Consider the following 25,884-nt stretch of genomic DNA (forward strand, 5'->3'; position numbering starts at 1 on the left):
AGTAATTAATTTAAAATTGTTGAAGTTAAAATTATGATCTTACTTCCCTAAATGGATTCTAAGATTGAAGCAAGGACTATGTTTACTATCTTGTTCACATGTTTTCTTTACTGACAGCCCCCTTCCCACCCACCTTGCGTGATATGTCAAATGTTCATTAAGAGTGAATGAATGCCACCTCACACCCATTAGGATGGCTACTACCAAAAATGTAATAAGTGCTGGAGACATATAAGAGAAACTGGAACCCTTGTGCACTATGGGTAGAAAAATAAAATGGTGCAGCCACTCTAGAAAACAGTATGGTGGGTCCTCAAAAAATTAAAAATCTGATTCAGCAATTCCATTTCTGAGTATATACTCAAAGTAGTTGAAAGCAGGGGCTCAAACAGATATTTGTACACCCGTATTCATAGCAACATTATTCACAATAGCCAAAAGATGGAAGCAACCCGAGTGTCCATCAACATGGATGAATGTATAAACAAAATGTGGAATGTGCATACAGTGGAATATTATCCAGCCCTAAAAAGGAATGAAATTCCGACACATGCTACAACATGGATGAACCTGGAGGACCCTATGCTAAGTGAAATAAGCTAGTCACAAAAAGATACATACTGGAGGATTCCACTCATATAAGGCACCTAGAGTAGTCATTTTCATAGAGACAGAAAGCAGAATGGTTTCTGGTAGTTGGTTTCTCCTGGTGGTTGCCAGGACCTGGGAGGAGGGAAGAATGAAGAGCTGCTTTTTTTTTTTAATTTAATTAATTAATTTATTTATTTATTTATTTATGGCTGTGTTGGGTCTTCCTTTTCTGTGAGAGGGCTTTCTCTAGTTGCGGCAAGCGGGGGGCCACTCTTCATCGCAGTGCGCGTGCCTCTCACTATCGCGGCCTCTCTTGTTGCGGAGCACAGGCTTCAGACGCGCAGGCTCAGTAGTTGTGGCTCACGGGCCTAGTTGCTCCGCGGCATGTGGGATCTTCCCAGACCAGGGCTCGAACCTGTGTCCCCTGCATTAGCAGGCAGATTCTCAACCACTGTGCCACCAGGGAAGCCCCAAGAGCTGCTTTTTAATGGGTGTAGATTTTCAATTTTGCAAGGTGAAAAGGGCTCTGGAAGTTGGTTGCACAACAATGTGAATGTACTTAACAGTACTGAACAACACACTTAAAAATGGTTAAGATAGGGGGCTTCCCTGGTGGTCCAGTGGTAAAGAATCCACCTTCCAATGCAGGGGACACAGGTTCAATCCCTGGTCAGGCAAATAAGATCCCACATGGCGTGGGGCAACTAAGCCCGTGTGCCACAACTACTGAGCTTGCGTGCCTCAACTAGAGAGCCCACATGCCGCAAACTACAGAGCCCACGCGCTCTGGAGCCTGCACGCACAACTAGAGAGAAGCCCGTGCACCACAACAAAGAGCCCGCACACTGCAACGAATGATCCCGCATGCCTCAACAAAGATCCTGCACGTCTCAACGAAGACCCGACACAGCCAAAAATAAATAAAATATATAAATAATAAATAAATCTTAAAAAAAAAATGCAATCATTTTAAAAAAATGGTTAAGATAGTAAATTTTATGTTAAATGTATTTTACCACAATTTTTTTAAATGTTTAATGAATAAATGTATTGATACATGCTTCAGCATGAATGAACCTGAAAACATTAGACCAAGTGAAAGAAGCCAGTAACAAAAGACTACTTACTGTATGATTCTGTTTCTAAAATGTCCAGAAGAGGCAAATCCATAGAGACAAAAAGTAGATTCGTGGTTTCCAGGGGTTAGGAAAACTACTAAAACTAAAAACTACAACTACTAAAAACTACTGAATTGTACTCTTTAAAAGGGTGACTTTTATGGTATATGAATTATATCTCAGTAAAGCTGTTTCTGAAAAATGAATGAACAAATCAGATTCTGATTATATCCAGATCATTGGGATCATTTTAATTCAGGGTCAGTTCCAGAAAGGAGGTTTACCTTGAATAATTTGGGTCAGAAATATGGGTAGCAAGAGGTTTAGATGGGCCCTCTTGGCAAACCTCAGTCTGGCAGTCCCATCAGCCTTTGAGATTTGCTGCCTAATGGCCTGGTGAGGGTTTCCAGAATCCCCAGGCTTTAGCAATTGACCACAGGGCCCTCACCTCCCTGAAGCCACTGGCTTGTCTGACTGTGGAGTCTGCTCAGGGCACTAGGACTAGAGAGAGAGTACATCTCTTCCCCCACAAACACCCTGCTGGATATTCAGTTTACTACTTGTCATTATAATGATGTAATTGCATGCTACTCATTGATAATGTGCAAAACAATCACTAGAGAGTATAAACAAGCAGACGGTGAGCAACCTCCTTGCAAAACGCTAAAGGCAAACTTCAAAAGATTTTTTGGTTTAATCGGTTTTGCAAACCTGTGCAATAATCCCAGATGTGTAGCAGAGCATATGTGGCAGCTTGGAAGTGACAGTGACACATTCAGTAAAATGGCACATTGTCAGAACCATCCACGGGAGAAAACCCGAAGGCAATCAGGAGCCAGAACGTGGAATTAACGACGCACTGACAGGCCTTTATTCCCATCAATGAGCCAAGCGTTTCATGCTTAAAAACACCTTCTGTCTCCCTAATGCATTTTCATACAGCATGTAAATTTTAAGTTGCTTCTCCTGAAAATACTTTCCTCATCCACCCAACAGGAGCCTATGAGACTTGTTCAAGGAGCACTCTCTACCATCAAGGCCTGTACCCTGGTGTCTGGTGGGCTAGCATTAAAGGTTATGTCTAGTCCCCAAGGCCACCAACCTGTACTGCACCAGACCCAGCATTCAACTCCTCTAACAACCTGAATGGGCTTCTAGAACCGGGTCTTTGAAAAATTGAGTACTTGAAAATTAACAAACCATTCCAAAGGCTGGAATATAAACATATGTAAACAATGTAGGCCCAGAAAAAAATGATTATTATAACAGGCATAGTTTTGTGAATCACTGATCCCTCTTTTCTGAGACATTGATAAATTCTTCAAGCCCCAGCAAAGAAAGGCAATCACCAGGTTTGTCATCTGAACCCTGGGTCCCTTTCTGCAGCCTCTGGTGGGTTCTACCAGCGGTGCAAAAGGCTCTGAGCATCTTCTTAGTTCTTAGCCACAGAACATGGGTTGTCTTTATTCTCCCTAGTTGCTCTTCTCTTTTTTTAAATTGAGATATAATTTACACACCGGGCTTCCCTGGTGGCGCAGTGGTTGAGAATCCGCCTGCCAATGCAGGGGACACGGGTTCGAGCCCTGGTCTGGGAAGATCCCACATGCCACGGAGCAACTAGGCCCGTGAGCCACAACTACTGAGCCTGCGCGTCTGGAGCCCGTGCTCTGCAACAAGAGAGGCCGTGATAGTGAGAGGCCCGCGCACCGCGATGAAGAGTGGCCCCCGCTTGCCACAACTAGAGAAAGCCCTCGCACAGAAACGAAGCCCCAACACAGCCAAAAATAAATAAATAAACAAATAAATAAATAAAAATAAAATTAAAAAAAAAAAGACTAAGAATTTAATTTACACACCACAAAATTCACCCTTTTAAAGTGTACAGTTCAGGGGGGTTGAATATATGCACAAGATAGTGCAGCCATCACCACTACTAATTTCAGAATATCTTCATCACCCCAAAAGAAACCCCATGCCCAATAGCAGTCATTCCACATCCCTTCCTTCCCCCAGTCCCTGGACACCACTCACCTACTTTCTGCTTCTTTTGATTTTCTTATTCTGGACATTTCATATAAATGGAATCATACAACATGTGGTCTTTAGTGACCAGCTGCTTTCACTTCCTGTAATGTTTTCCAGGTTCATCCATGCTGTTGCATATATGAGTATTTCATTCCTTTTATGGCTGAATAATATTCCACTGTATGATATGTTATATTTCTCACCCATTCATCACTTGATGGACATTTAGGTTGTTTCTACTTTGGGGCTGTTGTGAGTACTGCTGCTGTGAACTTTGGTGCACGGGTTTTTGTGTGGATGTGTGTCTTCCTTTCTCTTGGATATGTAACTCGGAATGGACTGGATGCATCATTTGGTGACACTATGCTTCACTTTTCTGCGGAGCTCCCAGACTCTTTCCCACAGCAGCTGCGCCATTTGGCTCTATGAGCGCTCCTTGCTACGGTAGCACTTGGGCCCTTTCTCGGCCTCTGCATTTTGTTCTCCTCATCACCCCACTTGATCTGCAGATCTCTCTTGCAACACACTTCCAGGTACTATGCTCTTGTTTCCTCCTCCTAGTTTCCCGGTAGATCAGCTAACCTGCCGCCAAGCAAAGAGAAGGGAAAGAGAACAAAAACGCCACGAGGGCCCTCTGGAGGCTGTGTACTGTATCCCACGCTTTATGTGCACAGAATAAGACCATGAAGTGTCCCCACCTAATCGGCCAAGAAACTGACACCTGGGCTAGTTTTATTGCTCCAATCTGCTTCCCGGGCCTCTGTGACAATGTTACTGAGACTATGTGCCACAGAATCTGGTGGTGCTTCAGACGCTCAGCCAAAAAACAGCATTTTCTGCCAAACAATGAATATTTCAAATTCCTGAAAAATCCACTCTTCATTTTTATTTGTTTCATATTTCGAAAACTCCAGGAATCTGTCTTATTCACAGCTTGCCCAGGACTTAGAACAATACATGGCTTACGGTAGTTGTTCAATAAGTACTTATCTAGTAAATGTATTTTTCTGCTAAAAATTTGGCAAATCGTGTGCTAAGGCATTGACTGACTGCGTGTCAAAAATTGCCCAAACAGTGTTTTTAAAAATATTCTCTACTGGGCCCTGATGAATCAGCCTCTCTAAGGTAGGCACTGAAGTCACTGTTATCAAATTTCCCCTGGTGATGCTGATGGAGCTTTCTGAAGACCCTAGTCTGGGTGCCACTGCTCTGAGAGATGCTGTCTTTGTTTGTCTGGCCACAGGGCTGGTGACTTTAATGGTTATCCCGCCCCTCAGGCCTTAGGGGTTCTCACTCCGGTCCAGGACCAAAGTTCAGCAACCATATCGTCAGGGGTCTCTTTCTGGATCCACTGGCATTACAGTCCACTGGCCACTGCTGGCTTCACTCCAACCATTAGATCTTTCAATGCAATTGATGATTCTCCATGTCTGGAGAGCCCCACAAGTCAGTCTTTTCCTATCTCTCTACTTTAGACCTGCTTTCTTATTATTAAGTAACAGAGATCAAAGCCATGCTAGTTTGAACACCAGAAGTTCCCCATGGCTGCAGAAAAGAATCTCACCACTTATATTCTATAACTCTCCCCACCACTCCCCAAGGACTTGAGGGACAAACACAGGCCCTGCAAGCATGTATGGGGTCAGTTCTCTTTTCCCTCCACCTATCAGAAAGGGGCAGGAGTTCCCACAGGCTCAGTTCTTCTTTCAAAGCCAAGGCTAGCGTAGAAAGCTGTAATTTTTTTTCCACTGACAGTGGACCTAGAGAGAAAAAAAGAACTCCTGACTCACCTTTACTTGCTTGCTCAAGTTTCACTTCCCCTTTTCCCCCAGAAGGAAGAAGGACTTTATCGTGTTAGCACATTTAAAGATTCTCTGGAGCTGTTCAGTTACTCATCTACAGTCAGAGGAGGCCCACAGAGTGAGGAAGACCAGGGCGTAGCAGTAGAGTTGGCCCTTAAGGCAGCGCAGGGGTAGCAGTGAGGTGGGAGTAGGGGGTGGGCGAGGGGAGGGGAGGGTGAAGCAAGGAGGCAGAGTGGGTCTAGATGACCAGTGGGTAAAGCCCAGCCCACAGAGCACGGTATCCATGAGGGTGTAGCAATGTCCAATCCTAGTGCAAGCAAACCGCCGCCGCCAGGGACTTGCGGAGAGTCACAGAGGATCCACACAGACTCACACACGAGCGCTCCACTCTAGCACTTTGCCACTCAAAGTGTGGTCCTCCGACCACCAGCGGTATTTGTTAAAAATGCAGAATCTCAGGTCCCACCACCCAACTGAACAAGACCCCCGCGTGATTTGAACACGTATTAAATGGTGCTCAGAACCAGCTTGAGAACAAGTACAATTCAGGAACAGGTGATTCCGATTCCAGAGGTTCCAGCTGGTTTAGTCCCGGGATGAGGACAACAGGTTCCCACCTCCATGTGTGCAGAATGATACTTTGAAGCCTTAACTAATTTTTCCATATATTTTTCTCTTTTGCCCATTCCCCATTTCCAGCAGATAATCGATGTCATGCCCATGGCCATTTGGCAGGGATATGAGAGGATGGAAAGCTATAGAGAATGAGAGACAGACAGACAGACTTCTTCCCGACAGTGGCTTCTGAAAGCCTAAAGCCCATGGTGGTATTGAATGTTTGGAAGTGGATTTGGGGGAGAAGGGGACTGCTCCACACCACAAAAAATTTGCTTCACGCTGGGGAAAAGGAGGGACAAGCATATGTCACTGGACAGATGTCCCCGAGGCCCAGAGACCGAGGCTCTGTGCCCTGATTGCTGCAGAGAGGAAGCTCCCGGGTCGGGGGATTCCTATTCCTTCGCAGAATAGCGTAGGAAAGGCCCTGGGACTTGAAGGAACCAAGTGGACAGAACGAGGAGCATCCCAGGGGCAACCTGCATGAACTGGTGTGCTGGAGGGACTGTCCTGGCAGACACCTACCGGACAGGGGCCTTGAAGATCACACAGGCCTTCGTTGCCACTATCAAAGGTCCTGCAGATGCAGATTTAAATAAATAATCAAATCAATGGCGGGCGCCAGTAGAAGCTGCGGGGTATTAAGTGTACAGCCCCAGAGGATTAGGCACTTAGAATTAAGTTGTTATAGAAAATAAAGGAAGGCAGAATGTGCGGTGAAAACCGTATAAGCTACATGGGAGGCTGGCAAGACTTGAACTCAAGAGCAGCCTCCAAATGGTCCTTTTCTGGGGGCCCCTCACACACCTCCTGGCCAGCTACCCCTCTCACCACTGCCTCCAGATTTTCTCCTCAGAATCCCCAGCTCTGCCCCCTGAACATCTTATTTTCTTTTTTCTTTCTCTCTTCCCTTCTTTCCTTGTTTTTAAAAAAATTTTTTAATTGAAGTATAGTTGATTTACGATGTTGGGCCAATCTCTGCTGTACAGCAAAGTGACTCAGTTATACACATATAGACTTTCTTTTTTTATATTTCCTTCCTTCCTTCCTCCCTCTCTCTCTCCCTTTCTTCCTTTCTTTCTTTCTTTCTTTCCTTCTTTCCTTCTTTCATTCTCCTCAAAATTGCCTTTAACACCCCAGCAGGAGCGACCTCCATAACCCCTTCAAATAAAGATCCTAAACAACAGCTAGAAACAGCGCTTCTCCTCCCAGGGCAGGGAGAAGCCAGTTTTTAAAAACATGGGGCTTCACCTTCTCTCCCTGGAGGGGAAAGGAGACCCAGTGAATTCCTTCCCAGGTAAGGCGGGCCTGAGGTGCTCCTGACTACAGAGAAAGGGGGCGATGTTTCCGCATTAAAACAAAACCAGTTTTCTCATCTACTCTACCCAAGTATTCTCACCAACATCATTTTTAGTGAAGTTGAGGTGAAATACATGTTAGCTTTTGGGAGAAATGCCAGCTAATCACAGCTAAGATGGTGTCCCCATTTCTACCCCTCTCACCTTCTCCAATGACAAAGGTCAGCTTCCCTAAAGATTCAGGGCCTTTGCAACCTGAAATGTCTACCCACAAAAGACTAACTCCTACTAAAAGCGTTTGCCTTGTAATTGGTCCTGGAAGTGAAACTTGTACACAAGCTCCAGAAATAACAGCGGCCTGCTAGCAGCAACAGTACTCCAGCCTCCTCCTTCCTAAGTGAGGCCAGGATGGAGGTAGAGACGTGCTGAGGGTAAGCGAAAATCCCACACACACTCTCCAGTCTCTGTTATTTCTGGGCAGGAACTTTTCCTACTGGATCCAAAAAAACCCACAGGCTCTGGCTTTGTGCCAGCCCCCGTCTCTACACTGGCCCTGAGCCTCTGCATGGCAGCCTCTGCTGGTGCCCCCTAGAGAGAGCAGTGGACGGCTCCTTCCTCCTCCAAACCCAGCAAGGCCTTTGTTCACTCTTTTCCAGGCTCAAAGAAGTGGAGCGAGCTGCCTGAAAGTGGGTACAGACAGCTAACTTAAGTGACTCAGATGACAACTCCTGCCTCTGCCTGCCCTCCACTTCCTCTTCCCTTTCATCACCTCTGAGAGGTACCTGTGGGTGCCTTTCAAGCCTCCTGCTTTGGCTGTAGCATCTATAGTATAGTATGACCTCACCACACTATAGTGGGACAGCCCACTGTAGGGGGGCCCATTAGTTGTCAGGTGGCTGGACAGAGAAGGAGAAAGGGAAAGAAGGCGTGGAGGGAAGAAACCATGAAATGGGAAAGTGAGACATGATCTGCCAGTCCTGGCTCCTGATACTTCATTTCCTGCTTCCATACTTCTTGAAGTTTGACAACACTTGGGTTCCACAAAGCATCATTGTGCATCACCCCAGCATCTTCTGTCTCCATCAGAGCTATGCCATTCCTTCACTTAGATTGTCTGTCTCTCTCACAATGATCCAGGACCTCCTTGACACCAGGGATCTTTTTTTTTTTTTTAGAATTTTGGTAGGAACTTTATAAATTTATTTGTTTATTTATTTTTGCTGGGTTGGGTCTTCGTTTCTGTGCGAGGGCTTTCTCTAGTTGCGGCAAGCGGGGGCCACTCTTCATCGCGGTGTGCGGGCCTCTCACTATCGCGGCCTCTCTTGTTGCGGAGCACAGGCTCCAGACGCGCAGGCTCAGCAGCTGTGGCTCATGGGCCCAGTTGCTCCGCAGCATGTGGGATCTTCCCAGACCAGGGCTCGAACCCGTGTCCCCTGCATTGGCAGGCAGATTCTCAACCACTGCACCACCAGGGAAGCCCCAGGGATCTTTTTTTATTCATATTTGTAACTTCAGCCCTTGATGGAGAAGTCTGGCACAGAGAAGGTGATTCAAATGTTGGTTGAATCAATAAAAGGACAACTTGACTGTCACACATTATCCTTGTGTTTAGTGACCAAAATTGTTAGACATTATGTTTGTGCTTTGCATATATGCACGCACACACACACACACACACACACACACACACACACACAAATATTAAACATCTTTTCTTCCATTCATGGTTGACGGTTAAATAGAATATTCTTTTGTAAGTACAGTAAACATGATTATCTTCTCAGCACATGTGCTTTTCACGGCTGCCCAGAGACAAGGGCTCTTTGGTGATGCTCATGCTTGTGGAATCCCGTGCAGGACCTTCAAGAGTGAGTAGTTGCCTCCCTAGCTGTCATTCTCCCTCATGGATGAATGAATGTCATTCATCCATGTCCTGCTGTAGATGTTAAACGTGCCAGGCCAGCAAATTATCAGGCTCGTTTGCAGCTAGATCACAGGCAGGTGACCTAGTCTTGGGACCTGCTGTGGCTTCTCCTGAGAAGCTCTGAGAAAGCAGGTCCTCCTTAATAACGGAAGAGGCAGGATGGGAAGACCCCTGCCTTGCTGCTGGAGACAAGGCCTGGTGAGGATGTGATGCCTGGAACCCAAAGTGATTTTAAAACCATGAAGGGAGATAGCACCAAAACACTGAGAATGGCAGAGGAGGAAAATGAAAAGAGCCTGGCCGCTTAACAGCTGTGGCAGACTGAGTGTGCAAGTAGGATGCCTTGAAGATCCTACTTGTACTTGAACTTGTACATCTTATCTTATGTAAGGAAAAGGACTTTGCAGGTGTGATTAAGTTACGGATCTTGAGATGAAGAGGTTATCCTGAATTATCTGGGTGGGCCCTAAAGGCAATCACAAGGGTCCATAAAAGAGGAAGGCGGAGGGGGATTTGAGTACAGAAATAGAAAGCAAGAGGTGGAGTGATTCAAGGCAGGGGCCATGAGCTGAGGAAAGCAGAATGCCTCCAGAAGCTAAAGAAGGCAAGGACACAGATTCTCCCCTAAAGCCTCCAGAAAAAAACCAGCCCTGCCAACTGACCTTAATCCAGTGAAACTGATTTCAGACTTCTGGCCTCCAGAGCTGTAAGAGAATAAGTTTGGTTGTTTTAAGCCACCAGGTGTGTGATAATTTGTCATAGCAGCAGTTTGTCAACAGCAACTTAACAATGAAACAACCCTGGGAACTCCCTACCTCTGGATTTCTTGTGAAATGACATCATTTTTCAAATTCCTGTGTTCTTAAGCTACTTTTCAGCAAGATTGGATGTTATCGATACTTATAGCCCAAAGCATCCTAAATAATACTTTCAGCATGAGCATTGGAAGTTTTGGTAAGGGCGTTATAGGATATTGGTTCCGCTGCTAATACAGAAAGAATTTAAGTACATATAGAGAGAGAGGGCTGGTAGGGCAGGTCGGGTTCAAGAGCTTTGCCCAGAACCAAGCTTCACCTACCTAGCACATTGGGTACCTCCCACTTAATATTTTTTTTTTTTTAGTAGTGATCAAATAAGTAGCAATATTTTTGAATTATCATTAAAGTATGTCTGATTGCTCCACCATTCTTGTGGTGTTGCCGTCATCCTCATGGCCCACGTGGTTTGTCACCACTGCAATGGAAAACCAGCCAAAGAGAAGAGGGGCAGGTCCCAAGATGAGGGACCTGGAAAGCCACACTTCCACTCGCAGAGCAATAGTCAGAACTGGTCACAAGGCCATGCTTACGTGTCAGGGAAGCTGGAAGTCTTTATTCCAATGTGCCCAATTAGAAACTCAGAAAAAGAAGGGAGATCATATATTGGGGGATGCCAAATGATCTGTTTCAGGAGTTCCACTGACAGATTACATGAGCATTCAAGTTAAAATCAAGAAGGAGGTGTCAGCATCTCAGTACTATGGCCTATATAATCAATCCTACTGATGAAGTTTAACTCAGTTCAGACTTCTCCTGGTCTGCTGCTCTGGTTTATGATTTTTTTTGGGGGGGGTGGGGCGGGGTAGCAGCAGAACCTTCAGTGTGTAAGGAAGATACCAGCGGTGGTGTCCCTCCCCCTTACCTGTCCCTCATATCTAGGGCATCTCTTTGGAACATTGTTGTTCCAGGAACATACTTTGAAATTGTCTCTAAAAGGAAGCAAAACCATACTGCCAGACACAGTGATTCTTGGGGATTCACAAGGCTGCTGAGTTTATTTCTTCTGTGAGAACCCCCCAACCCTTGGTAAAGAAGCTGGACGGGTCCTGTTTCTGAGCTCAGCACTTGGTCTATTTTAGAGTCACTCACTGCAGGGGAAACAGAACCTGGAACACTCCTCTCAGCACGTGAGAAGCCATTTTCAATTACACTCCGGAGCGCACAGTGCCGTCTGGGGCCAGAGTGAATGCTGGTTGCCATGGCACCGCTTTAAATTATGTCTGTGCTGACACACTGTCACATGCTGTTCCCGTACACGGGGGCCACGTCTATCTCTTCCCACTGTTTGTTGCTTGATGCTTGAGCTCTGCACCAGGAATAGAGATATATAAGCAAGAAAGCAAATGCATGTGGCTGCCACACCTTCTACCTAAATAATATGTAGGATACCATGGATTGGAAATACTTTAACTATGAAACAAAAGGTCCAGGTTCTGCTCACAGGTCTCTGCTGTGTAGCTTTGGGCAAATCCTTTACTCTCTCTGTGCCTTGGCTTCCTTACCTGTACAATGAAAGAGGTGCAATAGCAGGTCTCCAAGGTCTCCTCCTGATGTAACTGGCTCTGCTTCCTGTGTGCTGTTTTGAAGCCACAGAGATGGGCAGAGCTCTGCAGAGGATGAACATCAAAGCGTGAGTGAGGCAATTCCTGTAAGCTGTTGCACAGTCCTCTCCGTGCTGACTGCTTCTGAAACTCTCCTCCAGCACCTCTGGGCTGCTAGAGATTTGTTTTGAGTCAATTTCCTGGCAAGATGCCCCTTGCCACAAGGTCCCTTCTGAGGTACTAAGGGGACTGTTTTCAGCTTAAGTTGAGTCATTATTTGCCTTGGAGTTGATTTCTTCTCAGGATAGTCCCTGGTTCAATGCTCAGGACTTTGGTTCCTAAAATTGTTAGACCACCCCCCCAATAAAGTCAATTCTAAAACCAGAGAAAGATACACGTGTGAGGCTAGCCTCTGGACCTGTTTCACAGAGTAGCGTCTCACGGGACCGAGAGAGCTGTGAGGAAACAGCTCTGATACTTGTCTAACCAGTGTGCAGCTGGTTTCATTGGGTGGGATATGAACGAGGTCATCTTTACATTTCTGCTTACATTGTCCTGACCCCTGCCCAGCCCTCATCTGTTGATGGCAGGGACGGGGCTCCCACCTTCAAAGTCTCCTCCCTACCTCACCTCAATTATTTCTGGGACTCCCCAGAGAGTGTCTCATGTATATCCACAAAACAAAAATATGAGCTGGGAAACCAGGATTACAACGGGAGCAGGGTGTCTTGGCATAAACCAGGGCTAAACACGTCATAGGAAAAAAATCTAGGGCCTCGATAACAACCACCATCTTAATAGCAAGGATTGAGTACCTTAGTTTGCCTGACAGGGGATGAGAGAAAACTTTAGGCAGACTTCATAGAGAATGTGAAACACTGGCTGACTCTTAAGATGGATGCTGGATCAAATGATGATGGCTTTCGGGAGGACATGATGAAACAGATGTTTAGTGCCTTGTTCCCCAACTGACTGAGCCCTCCCCCTTTCAACTGCAACATTTGTTCATTCATTTGGTGGGGTTTTTTTTACATTGTCCAAAACTTAGAATTAAGGGGAAAAGATAATTGCATATCTTTTCAATGTCATGCTGGAGTGTTGCCTAACTGACCTACCTAAGCAGTATTTCTCTAAAGAATGTACCTTTGGGACTTTCCTGGAGGTCCAATGGTTAAGACTCGGCGCTTCCTCTGCAGGGACACGGGTTCGATCCCTGGTCAGGGAATTAAGATTCCTCCTGCCGCGAGGCCAAAAAAAAAAAAAAAAAAAAAATAGTGTAAAAGAAAAAAAAAAAAGAATGCACTTTTGTTTGACTTGTTAATTATTATGATTAAGGTCTAGATTCTGTGAAGGTACCTGTTAATTTATAGGTTTTCTTCTGTTAGAGATACAAATGATTCCTATTCAGCAGAAAAGACAAACCCAAAGATGACAGTTTATTGTCCCATAGGATATTAACCAGATTTACCTCTAACCAAGCTAACTTATCTCAGCACACCTCCTGAATCTATAAAAACCTCTGTTCTTAGAGTATTCCTTGGACCAGTTTTGTTATTTTGCTGCTTCCTTCACTGAGTGAGTTAAATAAATACTTGTCACAAGCTCACTATATGTTTAATGAGAGTCTGGTTTTTAACTCTTGGAAAATTATCCTTCGGCATTCATTTAACAAGTATTTGTTGAACAACTATTACAGGAAAGGCACCATGCTAGGGGCAGGGAATGTAACAGACAGCAAGACAGACAAGGTCTCTGCCCTCATGAAGCAAACATTCTGGAAGGGAGTAAACCAGTAGCAAATCAATACCTTATAGATTGTGATTAGGGCAAGGAGGAAAAATGCGTAAGATGCTGTGACAGAGATTAATGGAACAGGCGGTCAAAGGAGACCTCTCCTTCCTTGAGGACATTAAGCTGAAGGTGACATTAAGCTGGGACTTGAAGGAGAGGAGCCAGCCGTGCAAAGAAGCAGAGGAAGCGTTCCGAGACAAAGGAAATGACAAGCACAAGTCCCCTGCTGTAGGGCCAGGTTCAGCGTTTCCTGAGAACTGGAAGAAGGCCGTGGTGGCTGCGGTAGAGTGCACCAAAGGAAAGACGGCGCGAGATAAGATCAAAGGACTAGTACCAGAACCTGGGTGACCCCCATATCGTAGTTATTTTAATATATCAAATTATGGGTTTTCTTTTCACTTTCTCAGTGTTAACATCTTACATTACTGTGGTACAGTTCTCAAAAATAAGAAATTAACATTGGTACAGTACTATTAACTCAATTACCGTTTATTTGGATGTTCACGGTTTCCTACTAAATCATTTCTTCTGTTCCAGGATCCAATCCAGGATCCCATTTTGCATCATCTATGTCCCCTTAGTCTCCTCCAGTCTGTAACAGTTCTCAGTCTTTCTTTGTTTCTTTTCTTGTTTCTCTTGATTTTGACAGTGTTCAAGAGTCCCAGGTATTTGGTAGAATGTTTCTGAACTTGGGTCTGTCTGATGTCTTCTCAGGATTAGACTGAGGTTATGGGTCTGGGAGAAGAAAACAACAGGGATGATGTGACACGATTTCTTTTAACATAGCTACAACTTAAGAACCTGGTTGCAAATTGTCCTGTGATACTCAGGGGAAGAGGGATTTTGTGACATTTAGGCAAAGAAGGGGAAGTTTCATGCAACTGAAGCTAGAGAGAAGGATCCAGAAGTCAACAGGTGACTTCATTCTGGACCTTGGTCCCAAACCCAACCTATCCAATTATCTTGCAAGTTCAAGTCACTGATTTTAAGGAATCATCAGGCAAATGAGTACGTAAAATGCTGCAAATTCATCATTTGCTCAACGACATTCCTTAGCACTGTCAAGAGTATTAGCTAATGTGCTATGAAGAATAGCACATTATTACCATTAGGCCAGCCATCACCAATATTTAATTAGTTTGCCCTATTGAAAGGAGTGATTGTGTGGCTCAGACATCCTCCCTCATCTCCCTATACTAACTGTGTGGTTACCATGTTCACTTTTCCTTTAGATCTACCTGTTCTTTTATAGTTGCTTTGTTACCTTCCACCATTAAATGTTGCTTCTATCTCAGGCCCTATTCTCACCCTACGCTCTTTCTCTCTGCTATCCATATCCTGAAAACTCCAAAATCTATACCATCTGAATTGTCACCTGATCTCCAGACTGTGTTTCCACTGTCTCTTGGCCTCTGACCTTTCCATGATACATGCATCCCAAACTCAGCACATCAGAAACAAAACGCTTAGGGAGTTCCCTTGCGGCCAAGTGGTTAGGATTCCGCACTTTCACTGCCATGGCCAGGGTTTAATCCCTGGTCGGGGAACTGAGATGCCACAAGCCACAGTGAACAGCAAAAAAAAGGAAACAAAACCCTTTATCTTCCTCTCCCACCAAAATCTGCTCCTCCTTTTGTGTTCCTTCCTACAGCTATTGGGACCATCATTCACCTCATCCCCTGAACTAGAAGTCATCTTTGACTTTTCCTTTTTTGTCACTTCCCATGTCTAATCTGCTGCTAAATCTTGTCCATTTTTAAACCATTTTAAATCATTTTTCTCCCATTTGCCTCAAATGCTTTACTTCATGTCTTCGTATCAGCCCAAACTAACACTATATTCCATCATCCTTGTTTAACCATCCTCCAATTCATTCTCAGAAACATCTCTGGGACTTTTTTAAATGTAAATAAGCACTGGATTACCCAATGTGTAGAGCTACTGTTCCCCTCACTGCTGCGGTGTTTGGGTGGGGACTGGGTGAATGGAGCCCTTACACGGGTCACCTCCAGCTAGAAGCAATCTCATCTGTTTAAATCTCATCATTTTCTATTACCATTTCCTGGCTCATTTCACACCCTCTCTGCCCCACCGTGCTCCACTCCAGGCCAAGCTGTATTTAGATTGTAGTTACTGGCATAGTAAAGTGAGAAGTAAGGCATGAAACAATTCCGACTCCAAAGGAGGAACTGCCTCAGGTACCCCTCTTGAGGCACGGAAGGCTCAGAGTGTTGGGTTTCAGAAGACTTTGAGGCTTGGGATATTACCCTCCCCACCCCTTTTCTTTTTTTTGGTTGATCTAATTGTTGATTTTTTTCTTTCTAATTTAATCCATTGCTTTTCAACTTTTTGTTTTTGAATTTTATTTTATTTATTTTTTTATACAGCAGGTTCAACTTTTTTTATATCATGGCACAGTCTAACCCATACTGCCTCTAGGTCATCATACCAAAGTGTGTGCTCTTACCCAGAGGCGCCAAACTCTGTCATGTCCTTGGACTACCGTCTGTGCCATTTCCTCTGGATGATGTGTTCTTAAGATCAGTTAAGCCCCACAAACGTATGGTTACACACTACACACCAGGCTCTAGCCCAACACTTTCCGCCCACCCAGTATCAGCTCGAAGTGGCCTGGCCCAAACATCACTTCCTACACAAATTTTTCCTTAACTTCACCCAGGTAGATTTAACGGTTTCTTCATTCTCTGTTCCCGTGCAGTATTTTATACACGAAATAAATTCTTGGCATTCATAAATTTAACATTCCTAGTTTAGCTAGTTCAAAAGTTACTCTATAAAGTGAGTCCATAAAGTGTCATCATCTGTCATTTTGCCGAAGCACAAATGGGAACCATTCTCCCTGAAGAGCTGGGGATCCAGAATGAGTCACCTCCTCCTGGAAGCCTTTCCTGATACTCCATCCCACTCAGGCTCAGACTGGTGGCCTCTGAATCAGTTGGGATGCTTCCAGCTCTAAGTGAAATAGGAATAACAACATTTAATCACTTCACACAACAAAGAGTCTGAAGGTGAGTGGTTCCAGGGTTTGCTTAACTCCTCAACAATGTCACAGCTCTGGGTCAGGATTTTTGTAAGTCGTTCCGCCATGTCCACACAGTGACAATATGATAAGAGCAGCTCCGCACAGCATCTCCTCACATAACTCCACTCCAAGTGGGATCAAAGGGCAGGGCTCCTGCCGTTGTACTTTTCCCGAAGAAGCAAAAATTCTTGCTAGAAGTCCTCCATAGGCTTCCTCTTTTACTTCGTTGGCCAGGATTTGGTGGTGTGCCCAACTGTAAACCAAACACCAGAACAGATGAACCGAGTAATCATGTTTGACTTAGATAAGTGGTCCTCAGGCCAGCAGCATCTGCATCACCCAGGAACTTGTTAGAAATATAAATTCTAGGGCCTCACCTAGACCTACTCAATCAGAAACTTTGGGGATGAGGTCCAGGATTCTGAGTTTTGAATGCCCGCAGTGTGATTCTGATGCCTCCCAGAATTTGAGAGTCACTGGCTTAGGTCTAACATGGCTCGTCCTCAGCCTGGGGAAGGGCTCACCTACCTGAGCATCTTGCTTCCTGGAACAAAATCGGGATTCTGTGAACTAAGGAGGAAGAGAAAGGTGCTGCTGAGTTGGCATCACCCTTCTATTATTTCCATTTAAAGTATCATGAATTACATTACTAATCCATCGATTTTTTTTTTTCCTGACTCCCTGACCCACCTGCAACCTTCCTGAGAGTATGAACTTTGTCTTTTATTAGCGTTTCTATCCCTAGCACAATAGAAGGCACTCGATTAATGTTTGCAGGGCAAACAAAGAAATATTGAAGTGGCCTCTCCTTTCTAATTGCCCATCCCCTTCACAGCTGCTTCCTGCTGCCTTCCACTCAAGGAACATTTTCACATCAGCTCGTGTCAGTGAGCCAAGAGCAGTCTCTTCCAGAGGGTCTGAGAACACTTATTCCTTTGCACATGGGTGTAAGTGGAGCCTCTGGCTTTCCGAGCGCATGTCGGACCTTTATGACATTCATTTCTGTTCAGGAGGGTCCTCAGGGAACACTGCTGTACAACAGCACAGAATTGAACATGTCGATTGTTCAGCTGAGTTCTGGCAGCCGACTCCTGACCGGCAATCTTTCTCAGAGGCAGTTGTGTCCTCCGAGTCAAATATGACCTGGAAATAAGCCTGCAAGCTCCATCCTCTGCAAGAGCTGCATAACAAGAGGCAATGGCACAGCCAAATAACACTCATTTTGTTCTGCCCCACAGTAACCTCGACAAGCCGCTTTCCTGAGCTTTCTGAAGCCACTCGTATTAGGTAGGACCCTTTTGGCTGCAAGTGACAGAAACCCAAATGCAAAATGGTGAAAACAGAGGGGCAAGGGGAAAATTACAGGTGCACATAACTACAAAGTCTTGGGGTAGCATCAGTTTCCAGCTGCAGCTGGCTGCAGATGCTCAGACAACATCCTCAGAGCTTTCTCTCTTCATCACACAACTGGATGTCTTCTACTTGACCTCTTTCTCAGGCAAGCTTTCACCAAACAAGCCAGGAGCCACTTCAGAATTATATCCCAGCCATTTAGCACCTGCAGCAGAAAGCAAGCCCCTCTTTCACGAAAGTGACAGCAAACGTCCTGGGGTTGACTCTCACCATCCTAACAAGTCACGTGGACATTCCATTACAATCACGGTGACCACTTGCTTACAGTAGGGGCCCTGGGGCGAGTGAGGGTCAGTCTCACTGACCGCGTGGACTGGGAATGAGGAAAGATGCTCCCACCCACAATCACAGGGCTGTTACCAGAGGAGGGGGAATGGCTGCAGAAGAGGCAAAATCTACACCAGCCCCGTCCATCTTTCTTCCTTACTTTGAGTCTCCCAGTAACACTTCATGAAAAAGGCACCCACAGACATGCAGAGCTGGGTGTCGTTCTCCAAAGCAAGGAAGAAAATAAAGTGCCTCTTAAAGACAAATAGTGTAGACTCTTTCTCTTTCCCACTGGCTTGAAATAACTCGCAGCCCTACTGAGCAGGGCTGGGGGGATGGCACCAACAACCTCCTTCTCTGTAATTTTATCTCCCGAGCACCTGCCCTGAACATGCACTCAGCCTGCACCCCGCCCCCCATAACATTTCTTGGCCTGCTTTGCTGTCTTTTGTAATCATCACTTAGCATCTGCGATATTTTTTATGCAGCAGGAAAGACTTTTCTCCTTTACCCTTCTTCCTCCTGGGGTTGAATACAAAATAGATCAGAATAACAAAATGAGGCAGATGTGCTTCTTAACCTAATAACCTAAAGATCCCTTAAGCTCAGAAGTGTCAGTGGTTGGGATCCCTCCCTCCAGTCCCGAGGGCAGGACTTGTCGAGGCCTCTCCATTCCTTTCCCCAGCACTCTCCTGGCCCAAAGCCCTGGATCCATCCAGGAAAGAAGCAGAGGAAGCTGAGGGACTGAATTCAAACTGAGGGAGAGGGCAAAGGTGGGAAGGGAAGGAAGAGCCATGGTGCAGAGGTAGAGGAGGTAAGAAATCCAAGGAGGGGGAGAAAGTGAAGGCAAAGATTTATTTATCATCTTCTAGGGGACCTATATTTTTCCAACTGCAAGTAGCCGATGTTGCTGTATGTGGAGATAGTCTTTAAATCAATGACAAAATCAAGGACTTAGCCCTTCTCCCCACCTAGTTTTGACCAGAAGTGTGAGAACCAACAAGATGACTTAGAGGGTGGCTAGCAAAGGAAGATGAGGCAATCTGGCTCAAATATTTCTAAACTGAGGTTTTTCACGACAGGAAGGAAAACCAGCAGGGAAGCTGGTAAGGAGAGGAAAGAAGCCACCCCCAGATCTCCAACCCGCACCCCCAGGGGGCCCTCTAACGGACATTCTTCCAGACTCCGCATCTGTGTTTCATCAGCACATATCCATTTGTGGCGTGGATCAGACAGCTACTTCCTTTCCAACACAGGGGTAAACCGATGGGATCACATGTTTATTTATGTCAAAAGCGTTCAACTAGTACATTGCAAAGTATGATGCATCTGAAGAAGGGATATTTTGCTGATTTTTAAATCTCTAGTGAATTCATGTCTCAAATAAATGCACTTCTTCTCCTGTATTGAACCGATAACCCTTCCCTCTATGTGTATACTATGAGTCCTTTTCAAGGAATTCACTGCCTTCCTAGCAGTTAAGTGGAAGTTGACTTCTCCATTTCTGGTTTTCTTCCTAGGGAGCCCTTCTTCTCCCTACAGACCCCAAAGACTCGTTTGATTTTCTTCCTCCCTTCCTCACTGCTGGTACCTTCTCTGTCTTTTGTGTATGCCTTGATCAGTGTTTGTTAGTGGCCGACAAGAACCCTCTCTAGCTAGTTTATGCAGAAAGGGATTCATTAAAGGGTATTAGCTAGACTTATACACACTCCCTAGGGAGAAAAGCCACCTTGGCCTAGGGAACCAGCCCTGTAAATAACCTCACTATTGCCACCACGGGCCACTAAACATCTCTAACCAGGATTCTGTTTATAATCCCCAGGGCTTGCTACTCACATTATAGACATCTTAGATTTGTTTACTACAATTTTCAGCAGATGGTAAAATCAGCAGGTGTCTGATTCTAATATATTAGTACACTAATGACAATTTTTAAGCATTTCTTATTGAGGTATAATTGACCTATAACATTATGTTAGTTCCAGGTGTATAACATAGTGATTCGATGTTTGCATGTACTGCCAACTGATCGTCACAATAAGTCTAGTTAACATGCATCACCATACATAGTTACAGAATTTTTTTCAGTATACTAATGACAATTTTTTTACTGAAGGAGTTAAAGTGCTTGAGGAGCAATAGGTATCTTATTCTAACTAATACCAAGATGCTATATGGGTGAGCAGTAACCATGCCCATGACATCAGATATTAAACCACAGAAACCCCATCACAGCTGTTCCAGAAGAACCGAAAATGTCCACAGTGGTGCTTTCCGAAAGATGCAGTCCTCTCGCCCTCAGCCAGGGTCTCACTTGCATCCTGAAATGTCACCCAGGTGAGCTGTCTGAGGAACCTTAGCTGCACAGGAGTCTAGTAATAGTAGGCTTCTCCTGCCCCTGTGTACAAGAACATGTGGAATGGCGTTCTATGAACCAATCCACCAGGCCACCTCCAAGTTTCACCGTGGAGAACATCACTCCCCGCTTTCCCGTCTTTGCTGCTGCTGAAAAACACCATTTAGCCTCTGACCTGTAAAAGGTTCTGCTGATCTCTATGGTGAAAATCTGAGAAGCCATGCAGGAGGGAGAGATTTGGAATCAGCAAAAACATCCCTTTTTATGGTGCATTATGCTTTGCAATTTACTAGTTGAATGTTGTATGAAATTTACAAAGCTACTGACATCTCAGAAAGCTTTCTCCATATTCTTTCTTCAGTCTATATAGAAATGCAAATAGAGTTTCTATTCCAATTAGGTAATCTGAGCACACACATAAATAATCTACCACCTCATCTGAATGACAGTCAAGAGAATGGAACGGAGGCATCCACCGTGAAGAGGTTTTGGAGGTGTGAGAACGGAGGAAGATTCTCCCTTGAATAAATGGGGAGGGTCTGACTCCCAGGAGGAAGCCCGCAGCTCCATAGAGGGTCTGTATCCAGGTGGACAAGCCTGAACAGTAATGACTGCACAGCTGCTAGTCTACTGCCTTGCCTCATTTCACAGGCAGCAAGGAAACAACCAGCCCAAAGAGCTATAGATAGTTCATTACTCATGGCGCGGTGGCAGCCCCGTTTGCATCAGATCCGCCTGTCCCCCAAACCTCAGGGGGCGATGCAGAGCCGGCCAGGGTGGATGCTGCCCTCACAGAGCTGAGGAAGCCGCCGATGCTGCCCGCGTCACAGCTGAGGAAACCTCCCAATCCTTTAAGGAAACCGCTAGCTAACCGCCCCGCCCCACCTATGCCCCAGGGGAAGCCAGTACCTTTATTACACTGGTAGGAAACAAAACTGTCCTCCAACCCAAACAGAGACATTATCTCTAGCTTCCAACGATGTTTGCAAACAATCTTGAAAGGGTTGTCTGGACAAAAGTGGTCATAAAATGTGTAGGAGTGCCATGGAGAATGGCCTCCCAGTATCTTGTAGGAATGACAGAGGGAGCTGGAGAAGTGAGGAGGAAAAGGAGTCAGCTGCAGGCCAGGGGAGGAGGGGCAATGGCTAAAGCAGGTGGGGAGCGGGGAGTCTGAAGCTGGTACCTGGGCACTCCCTCAAATTCCAGGGCCAACGCAGGGGGTTTCCCCTGATGAGTTTTAAAGCTCCTTTGGGGCACTTATTGATGTCCCAGGATGTTATGAAATGAGGGTGAGCCATATAGGATAAGTCAAATAGGGGCTGCACAAAGGTTTAAGGATGGACCGGAGTCATCATGTTGCAGGTAAGGTGCTGCCTACTGTGGAAGAGACGTTCTCAAAGCACAGCCCCCTGTGCCGGTAATGACCACCGCCAGGCAGGTGATGACTCAGCTCCCACTCACTTCCTGGGTCCTCGAATAAAACCCTGTAATGAAAAGCCCCTTATTCCTGTGCAGGTGGCCCCTTCAGGTCAGACCCTGTCTCAAGGGAACTACCAAACCTCTCTCCTCACTGCTCTCCATTCCCCCCCCCCATGCCCCCTGCCCCGCCCCACGCCGAGATTTTCACCTTTTAGATTCAAGCTAGATGGCGTATGTAAGAACAAATTATGGTTACAACACAGAATGTAAACCTTACCAGCCTTGACAATGGGAAAGTAAAATTACGATGTCAGAAATTGGGAAGTAGAGCATGGAGAGAAGAGTTTAAGGGAAAGGCAAGTGTTTGGGGTTTTGTCTTTTTTTTTTTTTAAACTTTGGGTTTATTTATTTTGTTAATTTATTTATTTATGGCTGTGTTGGGTCTTCGTTTCTGTGCGAGGGCTTTCTCTAGTTGTGGCAAGTGGGGGCCACTCTTCATCGCGGTGCGCGGGCCTCTCACTGTCGCAGCCTCTCTTGTTGCGGAGCACAGGCTCCAGACGCGCAGGCTCAGTAGTTGTGGCTCACGGGCCCAGTCGCTCTGCGGCATGTGGGATCTTCCCAGACCAGGGCTCGAACCCGTGTCCCCTGCATTGGCAGGCAGATTCTCAACCACTGCGCCACCAGGGAAGCCCTGTTTGCAGGTTTTAATAAAGGGAGTAGTCAAGAAGGTATTGCTTACTATTTACAATAGCCAGGACATGGACGCAACCTAAGTGTCCATCGACAGATGAATGGATAAAGAAGATGTGGCACATATATACAACGGAATATTAGCCATAAAAAGGAACGAAACTGGGTTATTTGTAGAGATATGGATGGACCTAGAGTCTGTCATACAGAGTGAAGTAAGTCAGAAAGAGAAAAACAAATGTCGTATATTAACACATATATGTGGAATCTAGAAAAATGGTATAGATGAACCTATTTACAGGGCAGAGATAGAGACACAGACGTAGAGAACGGACGTGTGGACACGGGGCGGGGAGGAGGGAGAGGAACTGGGGGTTGGGATTGACATACATACACTACTACGTGTAAAACAGATAGCTACTGGGGACCTGCTGTATAGGGCAGGGAGCTCAGCTCAGTGCTCTGGGGTGACCTAGATGGGTGGGATGGGACGGGTGGCAGGGAGGTCCAAGAGGGAGGGGATATATGTATACATATAGCTGATTCACTTCATTGTATAGCAGAAACTAATGCAACATTGTAAAGCAACTATACCCCAATTAAAGAAAAAAAAAAAAAAAAAAGGTATTGCTGGGGCTTCCCTGGTGGCGCAGTGGTTGGGAGTCTGCCTGCCGGTGCAGGGGACGCGGGTTCGAGCCCTGGTCTGGGAGGATCCCGCATGCCGCGGAGCGGCTGGGCCCGTGAGCCACAACTGCTGGGCCTGAGCGTCTGGAGCCTGTGCTCCGCAACAAGAGAGGCCGCGATAGTGAGAGGCCCGCGCACCGCGATGAGGAGTGGCCCCCACTCGCCGCAGCTGGAGGAAGCCCTCGCGCAGAGGCGAGGACCCAACACAGCCAAAAATAAAAATAATAAATAAATAATAAATAAAAAATTAAAAAAAAAACAGTATTACTTAAAGTCATTGGAACAAGAAAGAGAGATTTAAGCCCATTACTTAATGTTAAAACAGTAAGAGATAATGTCTAAAGTTGATAAACCAAGAAATAGCACTTTAAGCATAGTATTTAGACACATAGAGGTAACTACCTAAAATGGAAACCAAGTAGCTGCCTCTGGGTAGCAGAGAATATTCCTGGTGGGAATGTAAATTGGTGCATCCATATGGAGAACAGTATGGAGGTTCATTAAAAAACTAAAAATAGAACTACCATATGATCCTGCAATCCCACTCCTGGGCATATGCCTGGAGAAAACCATAATTCAACAAGGTCATGTACCACAATGTTCATTGCAGCACAATTTACAATAGCCAAGATAGGAAGCAACCTAAATGTCCACTGATAGAGGAATGGCTAAAGAAGATGTGGTGCATATATATACAATGGAATATTACTCAGCCATAAAAAAGAATGAAATAATGCCATTTGCAGGAACATGGATGGACCTAGAAATGATCATACTAAGTGAAGTAAGCCAAAGACAAATATCATATGATATCGCTTATATGTGGAATCTAAAAAAAAAAAGAAAGATACAAATGAACTTATTTACAAAACAGAAATAGACCCATAGACATAGAAAACAAACTTATGGTTACCAAAGGGAAAAGAGGAGGGGCGGGATAAATAAGGAGGTTGGTTTTTCTGGGGTTTTATCTTGTTCCTTCATCTGGTATATAGCCCTCTGCCTTTTCATTTTGTCTATCTTTCTGTGAATGTGGTTTTCCTCCCACAGGCTACAGGATTGTAGTTTTTCTTGCTTCTGCTGTCTGCCCTCTGGTGGTTGAGGCTATCTAAGAGGCTTGATGGGAGGCTCTGGTGGTGGGTAGAGCTGACTGTTGCTGTGGTGGTCAGAGCTCAGTAAAACTTTAATCCACTTGACTGTTGATGGGTGGGGCTGGGTTCCCTCCCTGTTGGTTGTTTGGCCTGAGGCAACCCAACACTGGAGCCTACCTGGGCTCTTTGGTGGGGCTAATGGCAGACTCTGGAAGGGCTCACGCCAAGGAGTACTTCCCAGAACTTCTGCTGCCAGTGTCCTTGTCCCCACGGTGAAACAGAGCCACCCCCCGCCTCTGCAGGAGACCTTCCAACACTAACAGGTAGGTCTGGTTCAGTCTCCCCCAGGGTCACTGCTCCTTCCCCTGGGTCCCGATGCACACACTATTTTGTGTGCACCCTCCAGGAGTGGGGTCTCTGTTTCCCCCAGTCCTGTCGAAGTCCTGCAATCAGTTCCCACTAGGCTTCAAAGTCTGATTCTCTAGGAATTCCTCCTCCCGTTGCCGGACCCCCAGGTTGGGAAGCCTGACGAGGGGCTCAGAACCTTCGCTCCTGTGGGTGGACTTCTGTGGTATAAGTGTTCACCAGTCTGTGAGTCACCCACCCAGCAGTTATGGGATTTGATTTTACTCTGATTGCGCCCCTCCTACCGTCTCATTGTGGCTTCTCCTTTGTCTTTGGATGTTGGGTACTTTTTTGGTGAGTTCCAGTGTCTTCCTGTCGATGATTGTCCAGCAGCTAGTTTTGATTCTGGTGTTCTCGCAAGAGGGAGTGAGAGCACGTCCTTCTACTCCGCCATCTTGGTTCCTCTCCTCGGCCTGTATTCTTAAAACCTGCTTCACAGTTTCAAGGCTCACACGTGTTCCCCAGGAGGTTGGGATTAACATCTACACACTAGTATATATAATATAAAGTAGATAACCAACAAGGACCTACTATGTAGTACAGGGAACTATAACTGACTCACTGTGCTGTACATCTGAAACTAACACAACATTGTAAATCAACTGTACTTCAATTAAAAAAAAAAACTGAATTTGCAACAGGGCCGGTTGGTAGGTATTTTTTTCCTGATACAACTTAAAAAAAAAAAAATTTAAGAACTATAAATGGGATCATACGTGTCTTCCCTCTCCCCCTCCGTGGTTCATGAATAAAATGTTTCTTAAGCTTCTTTTCTTCTTCTTTTATTTTTGGGAAGACTCATCAATCTTCTTTCTAGTTCCACAGCACTGATTTTAAGGATGTTCGGTATATCAAACACTTTTAAGGCTGAACTGAATGCCTGAGACCCAAATGAGGAATTTCCATCTTATTTGTTTATGTACATATTCGTTCATTCATACATTCATTCATTCAATATGTACTCTGTGACTGCGTCACATGTTCTAGGCACTG

General features: G+C 45.4%; 2 protein-coding genes across 5 annotated transcripts in view; both read right to left on the reverse strand.

Annotated features, from left to right (window-relative positions):
• Positions 1-21,030, reverse strand: part of LOC309656866 (uncharacterized protein) — a 41,115-nt gene extending 20,085 nt beyond the window's left edge. For all 4 annotated transcript variants that reach the window (XR_014261517.1, XM_082453889.1, XM_082453888.1 and 1 more), the window contains exons 1-3: positions 11,694-21,030; positions 10,036-10,077; positions 6,677-6,728 (exon numbers count right to left, since the gene is read on the reverse strand). Coding sequence is in view for 3 of the 4 variants with exons in the window: in XM_082453889.1 (XP_082310015.1) it covers positions 6,677-6,728; positions 10,036-10,077; positions 11,694-11,815 (216 nt within the window). In the remaining variant the exon portion in view is untranslated. The remainder of the gene's footprint in view (positions 1-6,676; positions 6,729-10,035; positions 10,078-11,693) is intronic.
• SUB1 (SUB1 regulator of transcription) overlaps positions 1-25,884 on the reverse strand; it is a 354,409-nt gene that overhangs the window by 41,820 nt on the left and 286,705 nt on the right. The window lies entirely within an intron of this gene.

The sequence above is a fragment of the Balaenoptera physalus genome (genome assembly GCF_965194825.1).
Source record: "Balaenoptera physalus genome assembly, chromosome: 3".
Classification (NCBI taxonomy): Eukaryota; Metazoa; Chordata; class Mammalia; order Artiodactyla; family Balaenopteridae; genus Balaenoptera; species Balaenoptera physalus.